This window comes from Crotalus tigris, unplaced genomic scaffold (genome assembly GCF_016545835.1).
Source record: "Crotalus tigris isolate CLP2741 ecotype Arizona unplaced genomic scaffold, ASM1654583v1 scf7180000019147.1630427, whole genome shotgun sequence".
Lineage (NCBI taxonomy): Eukaryota > Metazoa > Chordata > Lepidosauria > Squamata > Viperidae > Crotalus > Crotalus tigris.
This window is the reverse complement of record NW_024097401.1, coordinates 747,540-765,165: the sequence shown is the minus strand read 5'-3', so window position 1 is coordinate 765,165 and position 17,626 is coordinate 747,540. Positions and strand designations below refer to the sequence as shown.

The 17,626-nt window shown below is 42.0% G+C and overlaps 2 protein-coding genes across 2 annotated transcripts; both read left to right on the top strand.

Annotated features, from left to right (window-relative positions):
- The first annotated feature begins 98 nt into the window (after positions 1-98).
- On the top strand, positions 99-8,870 carry FUT11 (fucosyltransferase 11). The gene is made up of 3 exons (XM_039360035.1): positions 99-3,714; positions 6,109-6,734; positions 8,454-8,870. The coding sequence occupies exons 1-3, from the start codon at positions 2,989-2,991 to the stop codon at positions 8,596-8,598; spliced, it is 1,497 nt and encodes a 498-aa protein (XP_039215969.1). The 5' UTR covers positions 99-2,988; the 3' UTR covers positions 8,599-8,870.
- A 4,182-nt stretch (positions 8,871-13,052) lies between these two features.
- CHCHD1 (coiled-coil-helix-coiled-coil-helix domain containing 1) lies at positions 13,053-17,307 on the top strand. The gene is made up of 3 exons (XM_039360017.1): positions 13,053-13,571; positions 15,415-15,533; positions 16,917-17,307. Exons 1-3 carry the CDS (start codon positions 13,427-13,429, stop codon positions 17,019-17,021), a joined length of 369 nt encoding a protein of 122 aa, XP_039215951.1. The 5' UTR covers positions 13,053-13,426; the 3' UTR covers positions 17,022-17,307.
- The last annotated feature ends 319 nt before the right edge of the window (positions 17,308-17,626 follow it).

Sequence of the window (17,626 nt, the reverse complement as noted above, 5' to 3'; positions counted from 1 at the left end):
TGTGGTGTTGAGAAGAAGCTGGGCTAGTTGGACAAATTTATGCTCCCCAATACTCTATAGAACTCTTGTGTCCTTCCCTCTGTCATTCTTTCCATCTATACTCACAGCCCCAGAAAATGGGGTTCATGCAGGCTTCTATCACAGCAAGTGTCATTTTCCCCCAAACTACCACCCCCTTCTTAATGTTCCCCACTCCACAGCTGCTAGGTATATTCATTTTTTTTTCTCTATCCCAAATCTCAGCTGATAGACAGACTATTTCTGGCAATGTATTTAGATATTAGCCAGCCCCTTCCCTGGCTATTTATTTCACTAGAAGTTCAGTGCTTGCTCACCCATATTATTCCATACACTGAATTTGCGTTTAGAGATGTTGAGGCACCTGTCTATATTGTAGTGTAATTTCTTCAGGCCATTGAAACTGGGCACTTGCACTAAATAGCGTGTCTTATTAGTACTCATCTCACCAAAATAGAAATGACTGCAGCTTTCTGTACTGCAAAGAATGTAAACCTGTGTTCTTGTACGATAAACATATATTCCAAGATTCCTGTCTTTTATACACTTTACATACAAGATTTGTGAACACATTCTAAAAAAATTAAGCTGCTACGTATCAGAATACTTCCCCGAGCAAAAGGCAAATACTTCTTGACTGTAAAACTGTAAAAAAAAAAAATGGTAACAAAAGGATGTTTCTTTTTGTGCCTTTGAATCATTGTTGATTTCTGGCAACTTGTCTGGATGAGTCACCAGAGTTTCCTTGGCAAGATTTTCAGAAGTTGCCTTCTTCCCAGGGCTGAGAGTGAGTGACTTGTCAAAGGTCACCTATCTGGCTTTGTTCCTAAGGCTAAATTAGAACTCAGAGTTCTCCCTGTTTCTAGCGTTGTGCCTTAGTCAACACTCCAAACTGTCTCTCAAAAAAGGAATTAGAAATTGTTGGTTGTATGAGAAGATGCTAATGCTTTTAGAGCAGCGTTTCTCAACGTTTGTGTGACGGCGACCCCCGTCACACAAACGTGCCGCGCATGTGTGGTGCTGCCCCCATGCGCGGTGCGCATGCGCGGCGCCGCACCCTGAGGGGGGAAAATGGCGGATCGCATTGTTTGGCGACCCCCGTAAAATGGTCGATCGACCCCAAATGGGGTCGCGACCCATAGGTTGAGAACAGCTGTTTTAGAGCATTGAGTGTTCCCCAATATAGGAAACTGAAACTGTGAAGAACAGATGAGTAGTGTAGGAAAACATCCTCGCCTAGCCTTCATCTCTCATTTAATGTTACAAAGGATACATTTGGTGGCTTAACAATTGCAGCTTTGAGAAATTACACATTTCAGCTTTGGCATAAATTATTTTGCCATTTGTTAAGTGCCTGATTTGCCCCATAGGGACAGTATATTTGAGTTGTCTTGGATTCCATTTTCAAACAATTCTGCCAAGATTTCTAGAGGCATTTCACTTTAATTCCTGGCTTTTTAATTCAGTCCTTACAATGTTGAATATATTTCTTCACCTACTTTTTCCCATCTTTTCTACTCTCTTTTCCAATGCCTGCTACCGGATTGAGTTTTGTTTATAAAACAATTACAAACCACATGGAAGACAAACGATTTACTATAAAGGTATTCTTGTGCTAATGTTTTTAAAGTTATTCTGGGAGAAACAATCCTGGAGGTTTTATTTAAATAATGATTTATTTTCACACGATGGCGTTTCACTCTCCTAATTTCTGACTTTTATTACATAATTCAATCAAACTGATCAAATTAAAAAGCCATTACAAACAATTAGAAATTATGATTCTTTTTAATATGGCAGAGGCATGGCTCTTTTAGTCAAAACTCAGCTGTGGTTATACCATTATGGCTGCAAGGTCTGGCAAATACTGGAACAAAACTTCCATTTTGATACTGATTCTCCTGATAAACTTACTTTTTGTAATAATTCCATCTGGAAATCGTTTTTGTTTTTTCTATTTAATTTCCGCCTGCCACAATTAAGACTTCTTTAGAATTATAGTAATAAAGACACAAAATCAGTATAATTTAAAAAACATCCTAAAATCATATTCCTGATCATCTGGCCTAGGCATTATTGATCATACTGTAAATCCTTTTTAAGTTCATGGACTAATACTGACATTGCATTTTGGAAGTTTTTAAAGCATCTGAAAGGATATTATGGTCCCATTAAAACACCTTTTGATTTCATTTGGTTTGGAGGCTTTGGCATGTTGAATGATTCCAAATCTGCAGTATTTTACTACAAACAGTAGATATAAGTTATTTGAGTAGAGTTGGAGTACCCCATATAACCGAACAATTGTTTTGTTTTTCTTAAATCTTAAATATTTCTTAATTCCTAAATCTTCTTAAATCTTAATACTGAATAACATTTTTTGTGAACATAAAGAGTTACAAATGAGGTACATAATAAGGTTGGTGGCCATCATAGTTCTGCTGCAAGTGCAAAATAGAGCGAAAGGAAACTTACACCAAGAGTTTTCTTTCCTGTGGTCGCAATAGGGTCTCGTTATTTTGTAGGACGGTTAATATGATTTTGGGAAGAGAAACTGTGTTTAAAAGATGTTAATGCTAGACTGAATTGCATGCATTATTAATATATGAAGATAATTACATATTTTACTGTGCAAGAAAAGATTGCCAAACAGGACCGCATATGCTTTTCTCTCTAACTAACGAAGTGGCTGGTCGGCGACAAATAATATTGGAAAGTGAGCAAAATTTCACCGTTCATGTTTTAACCCGAGCGATTTTCTCTACCTCTCGGAATGCTGGCCGGGCGGCGAGACAAAGGGCCCCCCCGGAGTCCTTCTTGGGGCCCGACCAGGAGGGCCGTATTTGAAGGGAGAAGGAAGCGGGCGCGGGAAGCCCCCCGTCCGCTTCTCTCCCCGCCGGGGCGGAGCGGGGAAATGTCCCCCCGCCCCGGAGACGACGGCCGCCCGGGGCGCGCCGAGGCGAAGCGGCCATGGCTTTCCTCCGGCTGGCCCAAATCGCCGCTTGCTGCTGCTGCTGCTTGGCGACGCTGCAGGCGGGAAGCGGCGCCCTGGAGGTTCCTCCGGGACCCGGGGAGGCCTCGGAGGAGTCGGGAACCGCCGCCGCCCGCTTCTTTCAGCCGGCGCAGCTGCACGCCGGGCTGGCGGTGGCTGCTGCCGTCCCGTCCTTCCGCGGGCCCGGGAACGGCGACCGGCGCGCCAACCGGGAGCTGCCCATCTTGCTGTGGTGGAGCGGCGGCCTCTTCCCGCACTTCCCCGGCCAAACGGCGCGTATCGACTGCCGGCGGGGCTCCTGCTTGGCCACCAAGGACCGCCGCGTGCGAGCTCACCGCAGGACGCGCTCGCTGCTCTTCTACGGCACGGACTTCCGGGCCTACGAGGCGCCGCTGCCGCGGCTGCCCCACCAGACCTGGGCCCTCTTCCACGAGGAGTCGCCCATGAACAACTACTTGCTCTCGCACGGCGCCGGCATCCGCCTCTTCAACCACACCGCCACCTTCCGCCGCGAGTCCGACTTCCCGCTCAGCCTCCAGTGGCTGCCCGACCTGGCCTACCTGCGGCGCCCGCCGCCGCGCGGCCTGCCCGAGAAGGATCGCCTGCGCCAGCAGGGGCTGGCCCCGCTGCTCTACCTGCAGTCGCACTGCGACGTGCCCGCCGACCGCGACCGCTACGTGCGGGAGCTCATGAAGCACATCCAGGTAGGAGGGCTTCGGCCTGGGGCGGCGCTTGGGGGTTGTGAATCGGCCGCTGGCCTTGGACGGGCCTCGTGGCGCTTCAGGAAGGGGAAGCCAGGAGCTCAAGACCCGGCCCTGAACTCGGCGAAGGCGGCGATGATGGGGAAGAGGTTGGTGGTTCGATTAACAAGAGACGAAGACTAACCAGGCCTGGGGTAGGCCACCTTGGCTCTTTTATGATTTGTGGACTTCAACTCCCAGAATTCCTCAACCAGCATGGGGAAACTATGGCCCCTTCATGACTTGTGGACTTCAACTCCCAGAATTCCTCAACCAGCATGGGGAAACTATGGCCCCTTCATGACTCGTGGACTTCAACTCCCAGAATTCCTGAGCCAGCCTAGCTCAGCTTAGAAACCTCTCCCTTTCTCCTCAGCATGGCTGGCTCAGGAATTCTGGGAGTTGAAGTCCACGTGTCATAAAAAAGGCAATGCCTGTATTTTGACGCGGGGTTCACAGTTGCCCTCAAAGATAAGCTGTGCTCAAGGCGGAATTCGCATGCACCCTGGAAATCCGTTTAACGTTTTGTTATTGTTGAATAACAAAGCTAGAACGACGGTGGTGGTGTTGAAGAGAAAATCTTCATCAGGGCCCAGTCCAAGCTGGGAATAAGCAAAATGGAGACTGCTTTAGAAAGAAGGTTGTAGTTCAGTGATGGCGAACCTTTTAGAGACCTAGTGCCCAAACTGCAACCCAAAACCCATTTATGCATCCTCGGGTGCCGGGTAGGTGTGGCCCATTGGGTGGGCGTGGCTACGGTGGTAATGACAGACTGGGTGGGACTAAAAAGTTCAATCAATCAATTCTAACTTTGCAAGATCTTTTTTTTCCCATAAGAAGTTGAAATTGACTGATTGAACTTTTTTTTTTTTTTTTTTGCACACAGCGGAGGAGGTCTAAAGCAAAAAGGTTTTATAAAACCTAGCTGAAGGCCTAGGACTGGGGCGATGGCGCATGTGCCCACAGAATGGACTCTGAGTGCCGCCTCTGGCACCCGTGCCATAGGTTCGCCACCACTGTTGTAGTTCATTGAAAAGGAGAGCCAGACAGAAAGATGGCTCTGGAACAAACTGGCTACATGTAGTAGAGAGTGGTGGGTATTTATACCTTCTTGGGCTTTTGTTTGGAGTTCTTCTGTGGCATGAACTTTGACCTGAGTCTGAGTGTGCCTTCCTGGTATTCTGATGGTGGTAGGTTAATCCTATTATGTCCCAAGGGTCATATCCTGCTTCCCTGGGGCTGATGACTGTTGAATTTTTTGGTGTGAGGGATTGTTGATTCTAGGGATCGTTGTAACCCCAGCTTCCTGACTCCAATCTTTCTGACAAGATTATCACACCTGCATTTCGGCAGACCTGGTTTCTGTTTGGGTGGTGAGAGAGACTTGGGTGGTGGTGGTGGTTCTGCCTTTAAAATCCTTTGGGGAAATATATTCTGCCTTTTTAATATTTCCCAAAATATTTCTTTCTCTGGATTCTTCCCACAGTGGCGTTTATTTTATTTAGTAGACTTACACCCAATATTTTGTTTGCTGTATTTATTTCTTCTTCACACAAAAACATGAGGTAGGTAGCAGAAAGAGCAGTCTCCAAGGGGTTGGAAGCTAGCTCTCTTTGTTCCTAGTCAAGCACTTCAGCCACTACATAAATTGGCTTTTAAAATACCTTTTGCTAAATAACTTGTTTTTTTCTGTGACATTAAAAAAAATAGGTTTGCTGTAAATAGATTGTTCAGTGTTTTTCTTTGCCAGGCTAGTCACATTGGGTTGATCTCAGTGACTGGTATCTACATGGTTATGTCCATGTGTCCAACTTATTAGGATTTCCTGGTGGTTTCCTATCCAAATATTAATTAGGTCCTGTAGATTGTTTAACTATACTACACTGCTTTCCCACTTTTTCACCAATAAACTTTTGTTTAGGGACTCAGCAGCTTACATCTGCTTATCCTCTTTTTAATCATTTATATTGTGTTATATAAGTCATGCCTTACCATTTGCATGCAAGTCACATTGCAATTCTGTGCGGTTCTGCGTAGATTGGAAGATCATTCAATAAAATTCAGTGAGACTTCCTTCGATGTGTGTGAAACCTGCTTCTCCCCTATTATCTGGAAATTACTTCATGTGAAAATTGAGTGTGAAAAATAATGACCATTAGTCCAAATGTTGTATCTTTAAATATGGCAGAAAAGTTAAAAACTCATCTGTTTTCTTCATCTTAAAAGCATAATAGCTTGCAAATGACATCATGAATGAGAAGAGAAAATGAATGTGTGGAGAGATGTTGTGTATGTGTATACACGGGGGGGGGAGATGGGCAAAAAAAATGTAACTGATAATTATCATCACTCTTCTAGGTAGACTCTTATGGTAGATGCCTGAACAACCGAAAACTTCCCAATATGAGATTGATGGACACTTCTACAGCCACTACAGAAGACTCTGAATTCATGATTTTTATTTCTAAATATAAATTTCATCTGGCTATGGAGAATGCCATATGTCCTGATTATATGACAGAGAAACTCTGGAGGCCAATGCATGTAGGGGCTATCCCCGTATATCGAGGTTCACCATCTGTACGAGACTGGATGCCGGATGACCATTCCATTATTCTTATTGATGACTTTGGAAGCCCTAAAAAACTTGCAGAATACATTGATTTCTTGGACAGGAACTCAGATGAATATTTGAAATATCTCAAGTACAAGAGTCCAGGTGGCATTACAAACCAGTTCTTGCTCGAGAACATGAGGAAGCGTGAATGGGGAGTAAATGACATGTCCCTACCTAATTATTTAAATGGATTTGAGTGCTTCATCTGTGACCGAGAAAATGAAAGACTTAATGCAGAGAAGGACCACAAAAAAACTCATGGGAAATCACAAGCTCCAGAAGTTCACATAGCGCAGACTACACACATGGGATGTTCTTCACCAGCACCCGGCTATGGCAATATTGAAGACATTCCTGATGGAGACAGGTAGTTATATTTATTATTAAGGGTATGAAGTTAATTCAGGGTTGTGATTTATTTTTGAGTTACTGAACTATAGAATGCATTCTTACGTAGCTAGTGAGAAAATTGCAGCATATAAGTGATATAATTGGACTGGAAAGACTTGACATGATTATATTATTGAATACATTGTACTCTAAAGCTATTTTAGTACAATCTAGTATTACACTGAATGGCTAGATTTAAATTAAATTTAAAATACAATTATGTAATTAACATTCTCACTATATCCCACTATAACAGTGTTTCTCAACCTTGACAATTTTAAGGCATGTGGACTTCAACTCCCAGAATTCCACAGCCAGCATTGCTGGCTGTGGAATTCTGGGAGTTGAAGTCCACATGCCTTAAAATTGTCAAGGTTGAGAAACACTGCACTATAACAAAATTAAGCTTAAAGAATGGGTAGTTCTGATCATCCTCTCAAGGCAGACATGACAACATAATATTGCAGAATATATAAACTACAGAATGCCAACTTTTCAACCAATATCAGTTTTTGTGCTTTTAATAGAATATGAAGCACTTAACATGCTATAACATTTGTCTCTCACATGGTAGCATCCACCAGTTAAAACAAGAGTTCTCAAGCTATGCAAAGTCATGACCAGTGATGGTGAACCTTTTAGAGACCGAGTGCCCAAAAACTGGCCCCACCCCCACTCCAACCTCTGCCCCGCCCCCACCCCGCCTGCCCACAGGGCCATTCATTGCCTCTAGGACCCGCCACAAATCGTCCAGCAGTGCCATGGCAGCCACATTCTCTGCCCGCGCCCTGCAGCATCAACTGTGTGCGATGGGGCATGAGGGCAGAGTCTTGTCTACGCTGCCTGGCTGCCATGTCCTTGGCTGCACTGCTCCGCGTGGGCCACGCTCAGGGGTGATTCTTCTCCAGGAGGGCTACTGGTGAGGAGGGGGTCACAGGGGGAGGCAAGCCTGGGGCAACGGCACGTGTGCCCACAGAGAGGGCTCCGAGTGCTGCCTCTGGCGCCCGTGCCAGAGGTTCGCCACCACTGACCTAAAGAATAACATGCATCTGTGTGACACACAACCCTTGAATAAAAATAATGATTTCATTGGGGCATTACGCAAGGAAAAAATATAGCACTTTTAATAATTACATTTAAGCGATATATCAAAAGAAAACAAACCTTACAGTATTATCATATGAAATTAATGATAAGCAAAAAGCCCTGATAAAATTTAAAATTGCAAATTTTACTTTTGCATAATTACTGAAATTTTGAAAAGCAGCTTGTCTCATCAATAAAGTCAGGAAAGCAAAGAGGAGGCGTGTTTCCTTGCCTTAAATCTGCTTCTCCTAAAATGTTACAGTTTGCAAAACATTGGCAGGTGATTAGATACATAATACAGTACAGGCAACATAACAATAAATATGTAGGATGACAAAAACTACTATATAATTGTCATATTTAGTCTTACCGATCTTTACAGTCTGCAAAAATGATTGATATATGGTTTAACTAACTTTAGAAATAAATATTCTATGGAGTTCCAGATCAATACCAAAATGTTTGCCCAAAGTCTTGGCAAGTGAGTAATATCCTACTTCATTTTTTATCTTCCCACTTATTTGCAAAATAATGCTTTATTCTGACCATATAGTCACTCTCTTACGACAAAAAAAAGATTTAAAGAATATTTTTGTTCTGTATGTTTCAGCTGGAAAGAAATGTGGCTTCAAGATTACTGGCAGAGTCTTGATCAAGGAGAAGCTCTCACAGCTATGATTCACCATAATGAATCTCATCAAGGGAAGTTTTGGGATTATATGCACAAAATCTTCTTGAAAAGAACTCAGCATTAACTAACCAATTAGGATTCTTTCATGTTATATGAACAATGGGCAGAAAATGTACTTTTACCAACTTGCCTTACATGACAACTGAATGTGTTAATCAGGCATAGATACTAGACACACCATTCTGGAAAAAGACAATAACGTTTTTGCTGAAATATTTTAATCGATTAGAATTGAATCAATTGTTTTTATAAAATATTTTTGTTAAAAAAGTGACTACCGCTGCAATTCATTACATACTATTTTTAATTCTGTGAATAAAAATTCTTTGTACCTACTGAGAATTGAAAGTACAATGGTGCTCTCATGGTTAAGGTGGTGTTCTGGGACCACGGAGAATTAGGATCAAGTCAACCCTTAATGGTGGAATTTTAGGAAAACTAATTTTTGCTAAGAGTTGGTATGTAATATCCAAAGCTTAACTTTCGCTGCCATTATCTATATCCAAACATAAAGATAACTATGTTTGAATATTGTAGCAAGTTCCAAAAAGAACATGAAATTCAACCATTGTGCTTTCATGCTAACATCTTACCAATATGAGCATAAGGCACATTCCCTGGCTCTCTGCTCCTCCAGGATGAATGGCTATCCATCCATATCTTTTTAATGTACAGGCTTGTTTTTCCTTACCAAAAGCAATTATTTTAAGTCTTGAGTATCCTTCACTTGTAATAAATAAATCTAATAGGATTCAAGAAGAAGAATTAGAAGAGGAAGACTCTCTGGTGCTACTTAAAAAACACCGTATACAACTTATCAGACATAAAACGAATGTGTATGTTGAGCCAAGATGATCCATACTGCTCATTAAACGCTTGAGCAGACGCTATGTCATACCTGGCACTAGGAGGCCAAAGGACGTACTGAAAAAGGAAATAGTGACAGGACTGCAAATAATTGTTTCAGGCTGCATTAGACATACTGAGCAGTTCTGGATTCTGAAATTGTTGGAACTGTGTGGAGCCTTCCAAAAATACAGAAACCATCAATCCCGGTCCTATATCTTAGCAACCGTAACCTTATGTCAGCCAACAACCAGTTAGTCTCCCAAGAGATTTTTGGTAGCCAGAAAGAAGAGTGAGACTAATCTGATGAATGGCATGAAACCACAATTTGTTACTGTAAAGTTTTCATCGGAATATTCAGTGCGGCTGGATGACTACAGAGATAGACATTGAAGCTAAGGGGCCCAAAGATATCTTCATTTAAAGAAATTATTCATGATCGGCAAAAGCATGCATTAATAAAAAGAAAGAGGTCATGCATTAGAATATATCTACAATGAGAAATTGACTTTATTCACGTGCATTAGATTTACAAGTTCAGAAGAATATTCCTGTAATCCTAAAATCCTCATGACAAAGAGCCATTTAACAGGCATGGCTACATACGATAAAAGGAGAAAATTTTGAAAACCTGATTTCCGGATCTGTGACTTTTTTCACTCTGATTGCAACTGCCACACGGTTCCTCTGAAACAAAAGTTAATGCTCGTAGGCAACTATACTGTGTACATTACAGAAAGGGAAATACATTAGCTAAGAAATCACATTAAATTTGTTTCCAGGCCATCCCCTTCAGTCTCTACAACAGGATGAAACAGAATAAATCCATCAATAAAGAACCTGAATAAATGTAACCTAAATTGGCATTTCTTAAAACACTATTATTGTATTAATATGTAAATTCAGTAAAAATATTTAGACCAGGACCTCATTGAAGAATGCAAATATATATAGATAAGATAACCTTTATTGTCATTTTTTTTTACTGTGGGCACAACGGCACACATCAAAAATGAAATTTAGTTGCCCGCGCTCTAAGTGAAACATACATGATGCACACCTAAACATACTATGAACAACATATGTATAGACCCACACCTCTACATACACGTAGCAAATAAATATTAAATGCTGTCCATCTTGAATACATAACGGAAGGAGGAAGCTTGAGAGTTCACAAGGTTAATGCTGTATGGAATGAAACTATGGCTGAATCTGGATGTTCTACTCCGGATACCACGAAGCCTCCTCCAGAAGGTAACAAGGAAAACAGGTCGTGAAGAGGATGTGTAGTGTCCCAGATATAGAAATATTTATTGAAGAATGCAAGAATAAAGCTATATATCCAGTGTCATAGCTAAAGTGAATGATTTCCATCTTTATGGGTTATGTTTTTTATACCTCAGTTGTCTCAGTAGTTTTCAAGCAGCTATGTATAATGTTCTGCCTCTTCAAATAAGTTTTAGCAGCTCTTTAAATGAAATCCCTAAGATATGAATAACTGGTTTATGAAAGAGACAAGATTATGTTGAATGGCTGTATCAATAAATTTCTTCAATGATTAGAACTCTTTCAGGTGTGAAATTACAAAGAGACACATTCTCATTTAACTGGAAGATACGTTTGCTGACCAATGGATTGCTAAGAAGAAGGCTTTAATCATATATACCCAATACAGCATGGCTGAATCCTACAGACCTTAATGCAGAACTAAATTACACTGACCTCATTGGTACAGAGTTCAAGAATCTCTAACCATATCTTTCACTGAACAAACCAAAGATGGTCTTTCCTTCCATTAAGGCTATAATCCTAAAATAATGTAAACATGCGAATAGAAAAAACTCATTTTATATAAACAGAAAGATTTCAAGAACCTGGGAGGCGGAAAAAATAGCGACACCTAATTATTTTTTCTACTATTGTATTTTTAACACTATTATACCATACAACATTAGATTTATGAGTAAGCCTAATCGTGTCACATAGGTTTCATAATATTTCACAAGAATAAACCAAACTTTGTCGTTTAATATTAAGTATGTGCGCCAGACACTCAGGTAATTTATTTTAACAATGTATACTTAGTTCTGTTTGTCCCTTTATATGGTTTGATAATATAGTTTAACAATGTTGGACAGAAGTAAAATAGTGTTTTCTGGTGTTTTTTTTTATTGTAAGAAAAGTTATTTTAGAAATGAGAAGGCTGCATGTAATTAAAATCTTATTAACCTCTCCTCTGTTTAAAAGTTAAAAGCAGCTAAGCCTTCCAAAAATATAGAAACACAAACACAGAAAACTTAGGGCAGAAAAATACTCAATGGACCACAGAAAGATCTTTTGAGAGGGGTGGTTTGTTTTTTTTTTTTGGCTTGTCTTCTTTTAAATTATTTTAAATTATTTTTTATTTTATTATTTTATTTTCTCATTTTTGTTGGGCGATAGACATGTTTGGGATAAATTACTATCGACTGGCCCACTGCCTCCACTGGAAGTTGGTTCCAAGCTCCCAGTACTCTTTCTGTGAAATAATACTTTCTAACATTACTTTTGAACTTCCCGCCTATCAGTTTAAGGGTATGCCCCAGTATTCTTGATTTTTGTTTAATATTGAAAATACTGCCTTCTAGAACCTTATACAGTAGTGGCCAAAATTGTGGAAACCTTTTGGGAAAAGTGTATTTTTGAGGTTTGATGGCTAATTTGAGCTGGCCACCAACAAGGAGTGTATATCGGGGGTGCTGACTCTTTGAGAGCTGTATGCAGTGAAATTTCATTTTGATGTATGCCGATTGGTGTACTGTCAAAGTGACAATAAAGTAGTTATTATTATTATTATCACCACTTTTTTGGAGTAGTACCATAAAATTATATATCAATGGAAAGATAATTGAATCAAGAATGTAATGCAACAAAGTTTGTTCAATTATCTGTACTGTATTCTATGGAAAGTTATAGCCAAATAACCAGAAAAAGGAAGCACAACTTGCTTAAGTTGATATCAGGGAGCTTTCCTTCATCTGATGGTAGCCAATGAACATGAGTGTTTAGAGAGCCAATCGGGTGTCATCTTGTTTTGGCAATAAGCCAATCAGATCACAGTAGGATCCAGTGATTGATTGTCATGTATTGAAGCTGAGAGGAGGGCATTTGTCAGTGTGTTATGTGATCCCTATCAAGTTGGTTGGGGTTTTTGTGTTCTTTCAATGAGTGAGCTTGTCAAACGTAATACATTTAAAGTCATGGTGCAAAGAGTTGACTGGTCGCCCAGAAAGCGATGTAGAATAGTATTATGAAGTGAACAAGGCTACTGTTATAAAGAAATTAGAAGAAAAATGGGTAGAAACTTAACCAAAGGTGGCATTTCTACTACACACTTTTCCCAAAAGGTTTCCACGATTTTGGCCACTACTGTATATTTAAAGGTTTCAATCATGTGCCCCCCTTTCCCTTCTCCAGGCTGCACGTATTCAATTCCTTTATTATATACTGGGCGCAACGTCACTCCTCCTCGGCCTACTCCAGCCCTCGCCCCACTAGCCTTCAAAGGACTCCGCCTGCAAAGGGGTCCCCACCCGCCTCCTCACGTCCAGCTCACGCGCCACTTCGGGGGACTCGCGCGAGGCGGCTGCTCCTTCCAGTCTTCCCCCCTCCCGAGCCAGTTTGGCTTCGAGCCCCATGTTCAGGATCCAGGTCGTTGCGCGCCCGGCCGCTCCGTCCGTGTGAGCAGCTCCGACACGCGCCGTCCGCCGCTTTTTGGCCGGAGGGAGCCCTCGCAGACCCGAGAAGAGTTTGGCGCACACCGGCGCAGCTCCTCGGTGGCCCTTGAGCAGGGCTAGGCCATCTCGGCCTTTTATGACTGGTGGACTTCAACTCCCAGAATTCCTGAGCCAGCCACGCTGAGGGGAAAGGAAGAGGTTTCCAAGCGGAGCCATGCCTGCTCAGGAATTCTGGGAGTTGAAGTCCACGCGTCATAAAAGAGCCGAGGGGGCCTACCCCTGAAGCCTTGGGCATCGGAAGAGCGGCTCTATGGTACGAGGTGCGCCATGGCCGGCTCGCCTGGTCGTTTAACGTTCTGGAGGAACCGCTACGCCGACTTCGTGACGATCCCGGGCAGGCGTCGCCCGATGAAAACAAAACTGCCTATGGTGCTCGCCGACCGCGTCTCGAACCGGCACCTGAAGCTCGGAGGTAGGCGAGGGCGAGCGGCGCCCAACGGTCCCCGCGCACAAACCCGCCTGTCCATTTTTATCTCTCTCCTGTCTCGCCCGGGCGCTTGGTTTGTGGGGGGTCAGTCGAGCTAAGCGAAGGTCGTTTTCGGGGTCCAGCGGCTGCATTGCTATAATGCCTGTGGAAAAGGGGGGAAACGGCCAGGAAGGAGGCGGCGGCGGCAAGTCCCTTGGCTTTCGTGCCTCTCGACTTGACCTGAGTTTCTGTGGGCTTGGTGAAGGGCGTATGATTGACAAGTATATATATTTGAACAGAATTATCCGTATATGCCGTTATGTCTCCAACTTCGACAACCTTTAAGGTGCGTGGACTTCCATAATTCCTTGGTATAGGGCAATGTTTCTCAACCTTGACAATTTTAAGGCATGTGGACTTCAACTCCCAGAATTCCACAGCCAGCATTGCTGGCTGTGGAATTCTGGGAGTTGAAGTCCACATGCCTTAAAATTGTCAAGGTTGAGAAACACTGGTGTAGGCAACCTTGGCTCTTTTATGACTGGTGGACTTCAACTCCCAGAATTCCTGAGCCGGCATGGCTCAGCTTGGAAACCTCTCCCTTTCCCCTCAGCATGGCTGGCTGAGGAATTCTGGGAGTTGAAGTCCACGAGTCATGAAAGAGCCAAGGTGGCCTACCCCTGGATATAGGCCAGTGGTGGCGAACCTATGGCACACATGCCAGAGAAGGCACTCAGAGTCCTCTCTGTGGGCATGCACGCCATGCCCCGGAGATGACAACCATCCCTCTTCAAACAGCCGCCTGCTAACTCGCCAAGGTCCCACGTGGCCAGATGCATCCCAGCACAGTTGGTTTCCCTCCCCCCCCCCTCCCATCCCTCCTGGCCTCTTGCATGCTCTCCTTTTCCCGGGCACGACCCACTGCATCGCCTCCTCAGCTGTCCGTCGGCCATCGAGCTCAGGGGCGACTTCTCTGAACTGCTGGCAGCGGGCTGTGGAGCCCCAGAGTGTGCCGGTGGAGAGGTCAGTAGGCTGTGGTTGCTGACGGACACCGTCGGCCCCCATGCACTTGCTAGCCTCTGTGCGGGGGCCAATGGTGTCAGGCAGCAGCTGCCCTGCCCCCTGCCTCGCCTTGCCTATGGCAATGGTGCCCCTGCCCACTGCCTCGCCTTGCTTCACCTTGCAGGACGAGCCACCTGCCCCCTGGATCTCCCTCAACCCTGCCCGGCCCCCATAGGTCTCCCTCCCCACGAGCAACATCAAGGTGACCACGCCCACCTTGGCCACACCTACCCATTCTGCCATGACCACCACAGCTACGCCCACCCAGTGGGCCACGCCTACCTGGCACCCGGCAATAAGTAAGTGGGTTTTGGGTTTCAATTTGGGCACTCAGTCTCTAAAAGGTTCGCCATCACTGATATAGGCTAGAGAGGGAAGCTTAGGAAGTGGATACATCTGGCTTTTGTGTATCCCATGTACATATGTACTGACATCCTACATGTATGTATGTACCGGTTCACACAGCTTCTACCCATTCTGCTAAAATCTGTCTGATAGATTAACATCTGTCTTGTGCCAGGCATTACATCCAGGGATCTGGCTCACCTTGATCAGATGTCTTCTTATTGACCGGTGACTGTTTCCTTCATCCTCCTTCCCATTATAAGTACTATTTAAGAATTTTCAATTCCAAGGGAAGTTAACAGCCTCTTGGAATAATATACCAGCAAACAGTGCTGCGATCGCCACCTGCTATATGTTCTCCCTTGTTTTGTGTTATTTCTTTTGCAGTAGATTTGTAGAAGCTGTAAAAAAACTGGATAATGGGAGTTTCTTTCTTTTCCAGAGGCAAGCTGTGTTACAGAGATGGCATTGATGATGGCTTGTTGGAAGGAGAATGAATTCAGTGACAGTGCTTGTGCTAAGGAGATTAATACATTCTTTCAATGTGCAGCAAAAGCAGAAGTAATTGCATTTTTTTTCCAATCTTCTTTAAAGAAACTGTTTCCCATTGTGTAATGCCTTAGAATCGCCAATTGTTTTAATTGCATAGTATTTTATTTAAAATTTATTTAATATGCTTTCATCTAATTAAAACGAGCAGCAATGATAATTTAGCAAATATAAGCAGAGACAATTGATGTTTCAAGGCGCATGAAATCCTAAATGAACTGCTCTTGAAATAATTTAAAATACTTGTCAGCTGGGGGAAGTCGCCAGTGGTGATGCTGCTGAATCCCATTATATTGCCATTCACATTATTAAAATGAGAAGACTAGGTAACTTCACTACCAATATTGTCATTTCTTCATTGAGAGAAGAGTCTGCTTTAACTCTTTGTTATCCTCTATGAACCACTTAAAAAAAAACTGTGTAAACTATGTAGAACTCAGAACAACCCTGGGAGGTATATAGTATTTTAGAAATATTTCTGTGTTGGTTCAGCTTGGAAATGACTTAATTGGGAATGCTTATTTTGATCTGTGAACAGGGCCATGATGAGACCACATTGCTTCAGATGATGTTGGAACATCCCAATTTAAGCATGAAACTTTTAAAAAAAACTTTTAAATTGCATTATTTTTTGAATCTCTATTGTTATCTGCCTTCTGCATCAAAACTTTAAAATTTATGCTCCGTGATATGAGAGAAGAATAGCACAGAGGCAAAATGCTCAATACTCAAAGAGCTAACTTTATTGCTAACAAAGCAGAATAAAAATGGGGGAAGCATATGCCTAATTGCTTAACTATTGTTACAAAACAGTCACATTCCCATACTAAGAGTACCATGAAAGTATTCTATGGTTCATTAAATCATAAAATTGGAAGTAGTCACGAGGTTTCATAAAAAAGGAAACATTTAAAGAAAAATAATTGTTTAAATGGTCCATACATTACATATTTGCTTCTCATTGTTTTCCCTGTGGTTATAGAAAGTATGAGCTAGCTGCATCAAGTCAAAATAGCTTATATTGAACTCATCTTAAAAATCATATTGCCAGTTCTGTTTTTTTAGTTACATTTATTTGTAGAAAATAATATATTCTTAAAAAACAACTAGCAGGATAAGACCAAACTAGTCACAAAGTATGACCAAAATAATATATTTTTCTCATATTCCTTGGAATAGATTTTAAAAATCCAACTATTCTGCATTTGTCTTAAAGTTAATTGTTATAGTTAGTTTGAGGAATAAATGAGGAATAACAGACATTTGACAATACCAGTTCCGTTTGCCAAAATTGACTCTAGTCATTCAGAAATTCCGGTCCATCGCGTTGGAAAAATCAATGAGAATTTGCATTGCAGTTCAATAACTGCATAAAATTATTTGTGCTCTTTTCAGGCAAAGAATAAGGAGACAAGTCCAGAAGAATCTTCGGGAACTCTTGATTCACACCAAGTCAACAAATTACTTGGACGATACCCAAATATTCGACATTATTATTAACAAAACTTGTCTCTGCAAATATCTGGTTATTAAAACCTGAAATTAGATCGTCTCTGGAAAACTCCCCCCACCCTTGCTTGTTAAAACTGAGGAGAAATAATCTTCAGAATTATTTCTGAATAATTATTTTAGACTTTGTCTGAAAGGACCTGCTGCCAGTAAGGCCAAAGCTTACATTTTCTCTGATGTGAAGATTCTTCAGACAGAAAAGTTCTTTATGATTGTTCAGTTATTGTCATGTTGAGTCTTGGGTGAAATAAAATCTTATAATGAAACATGCTACATACATACTAAAATTAAATTAAATTATAAAGTAAATAAGTAGTTTTTCGTGTACATTCAAGCTCTTGCTAATGGAGCAAGTTTTCTCTTTTAAACCCTGGCTAAAACACTTTTTCTGGCCTACTAGGTGATGATTAGTAGGTCTGCTTATCTTATCCATAATATTTCCAGCCTGATTTTTATGGTAGCAGGATCAAGCATTTAACTTCCTTTGAAACCCATTATGGATATTCTTAAGACACAATCTTTTTTTTTTAATATATTTTATTGGTTTTATAGTTTTAACAAAAAGTGTTTAAGACACACCGTGATGTTTGGGTAAA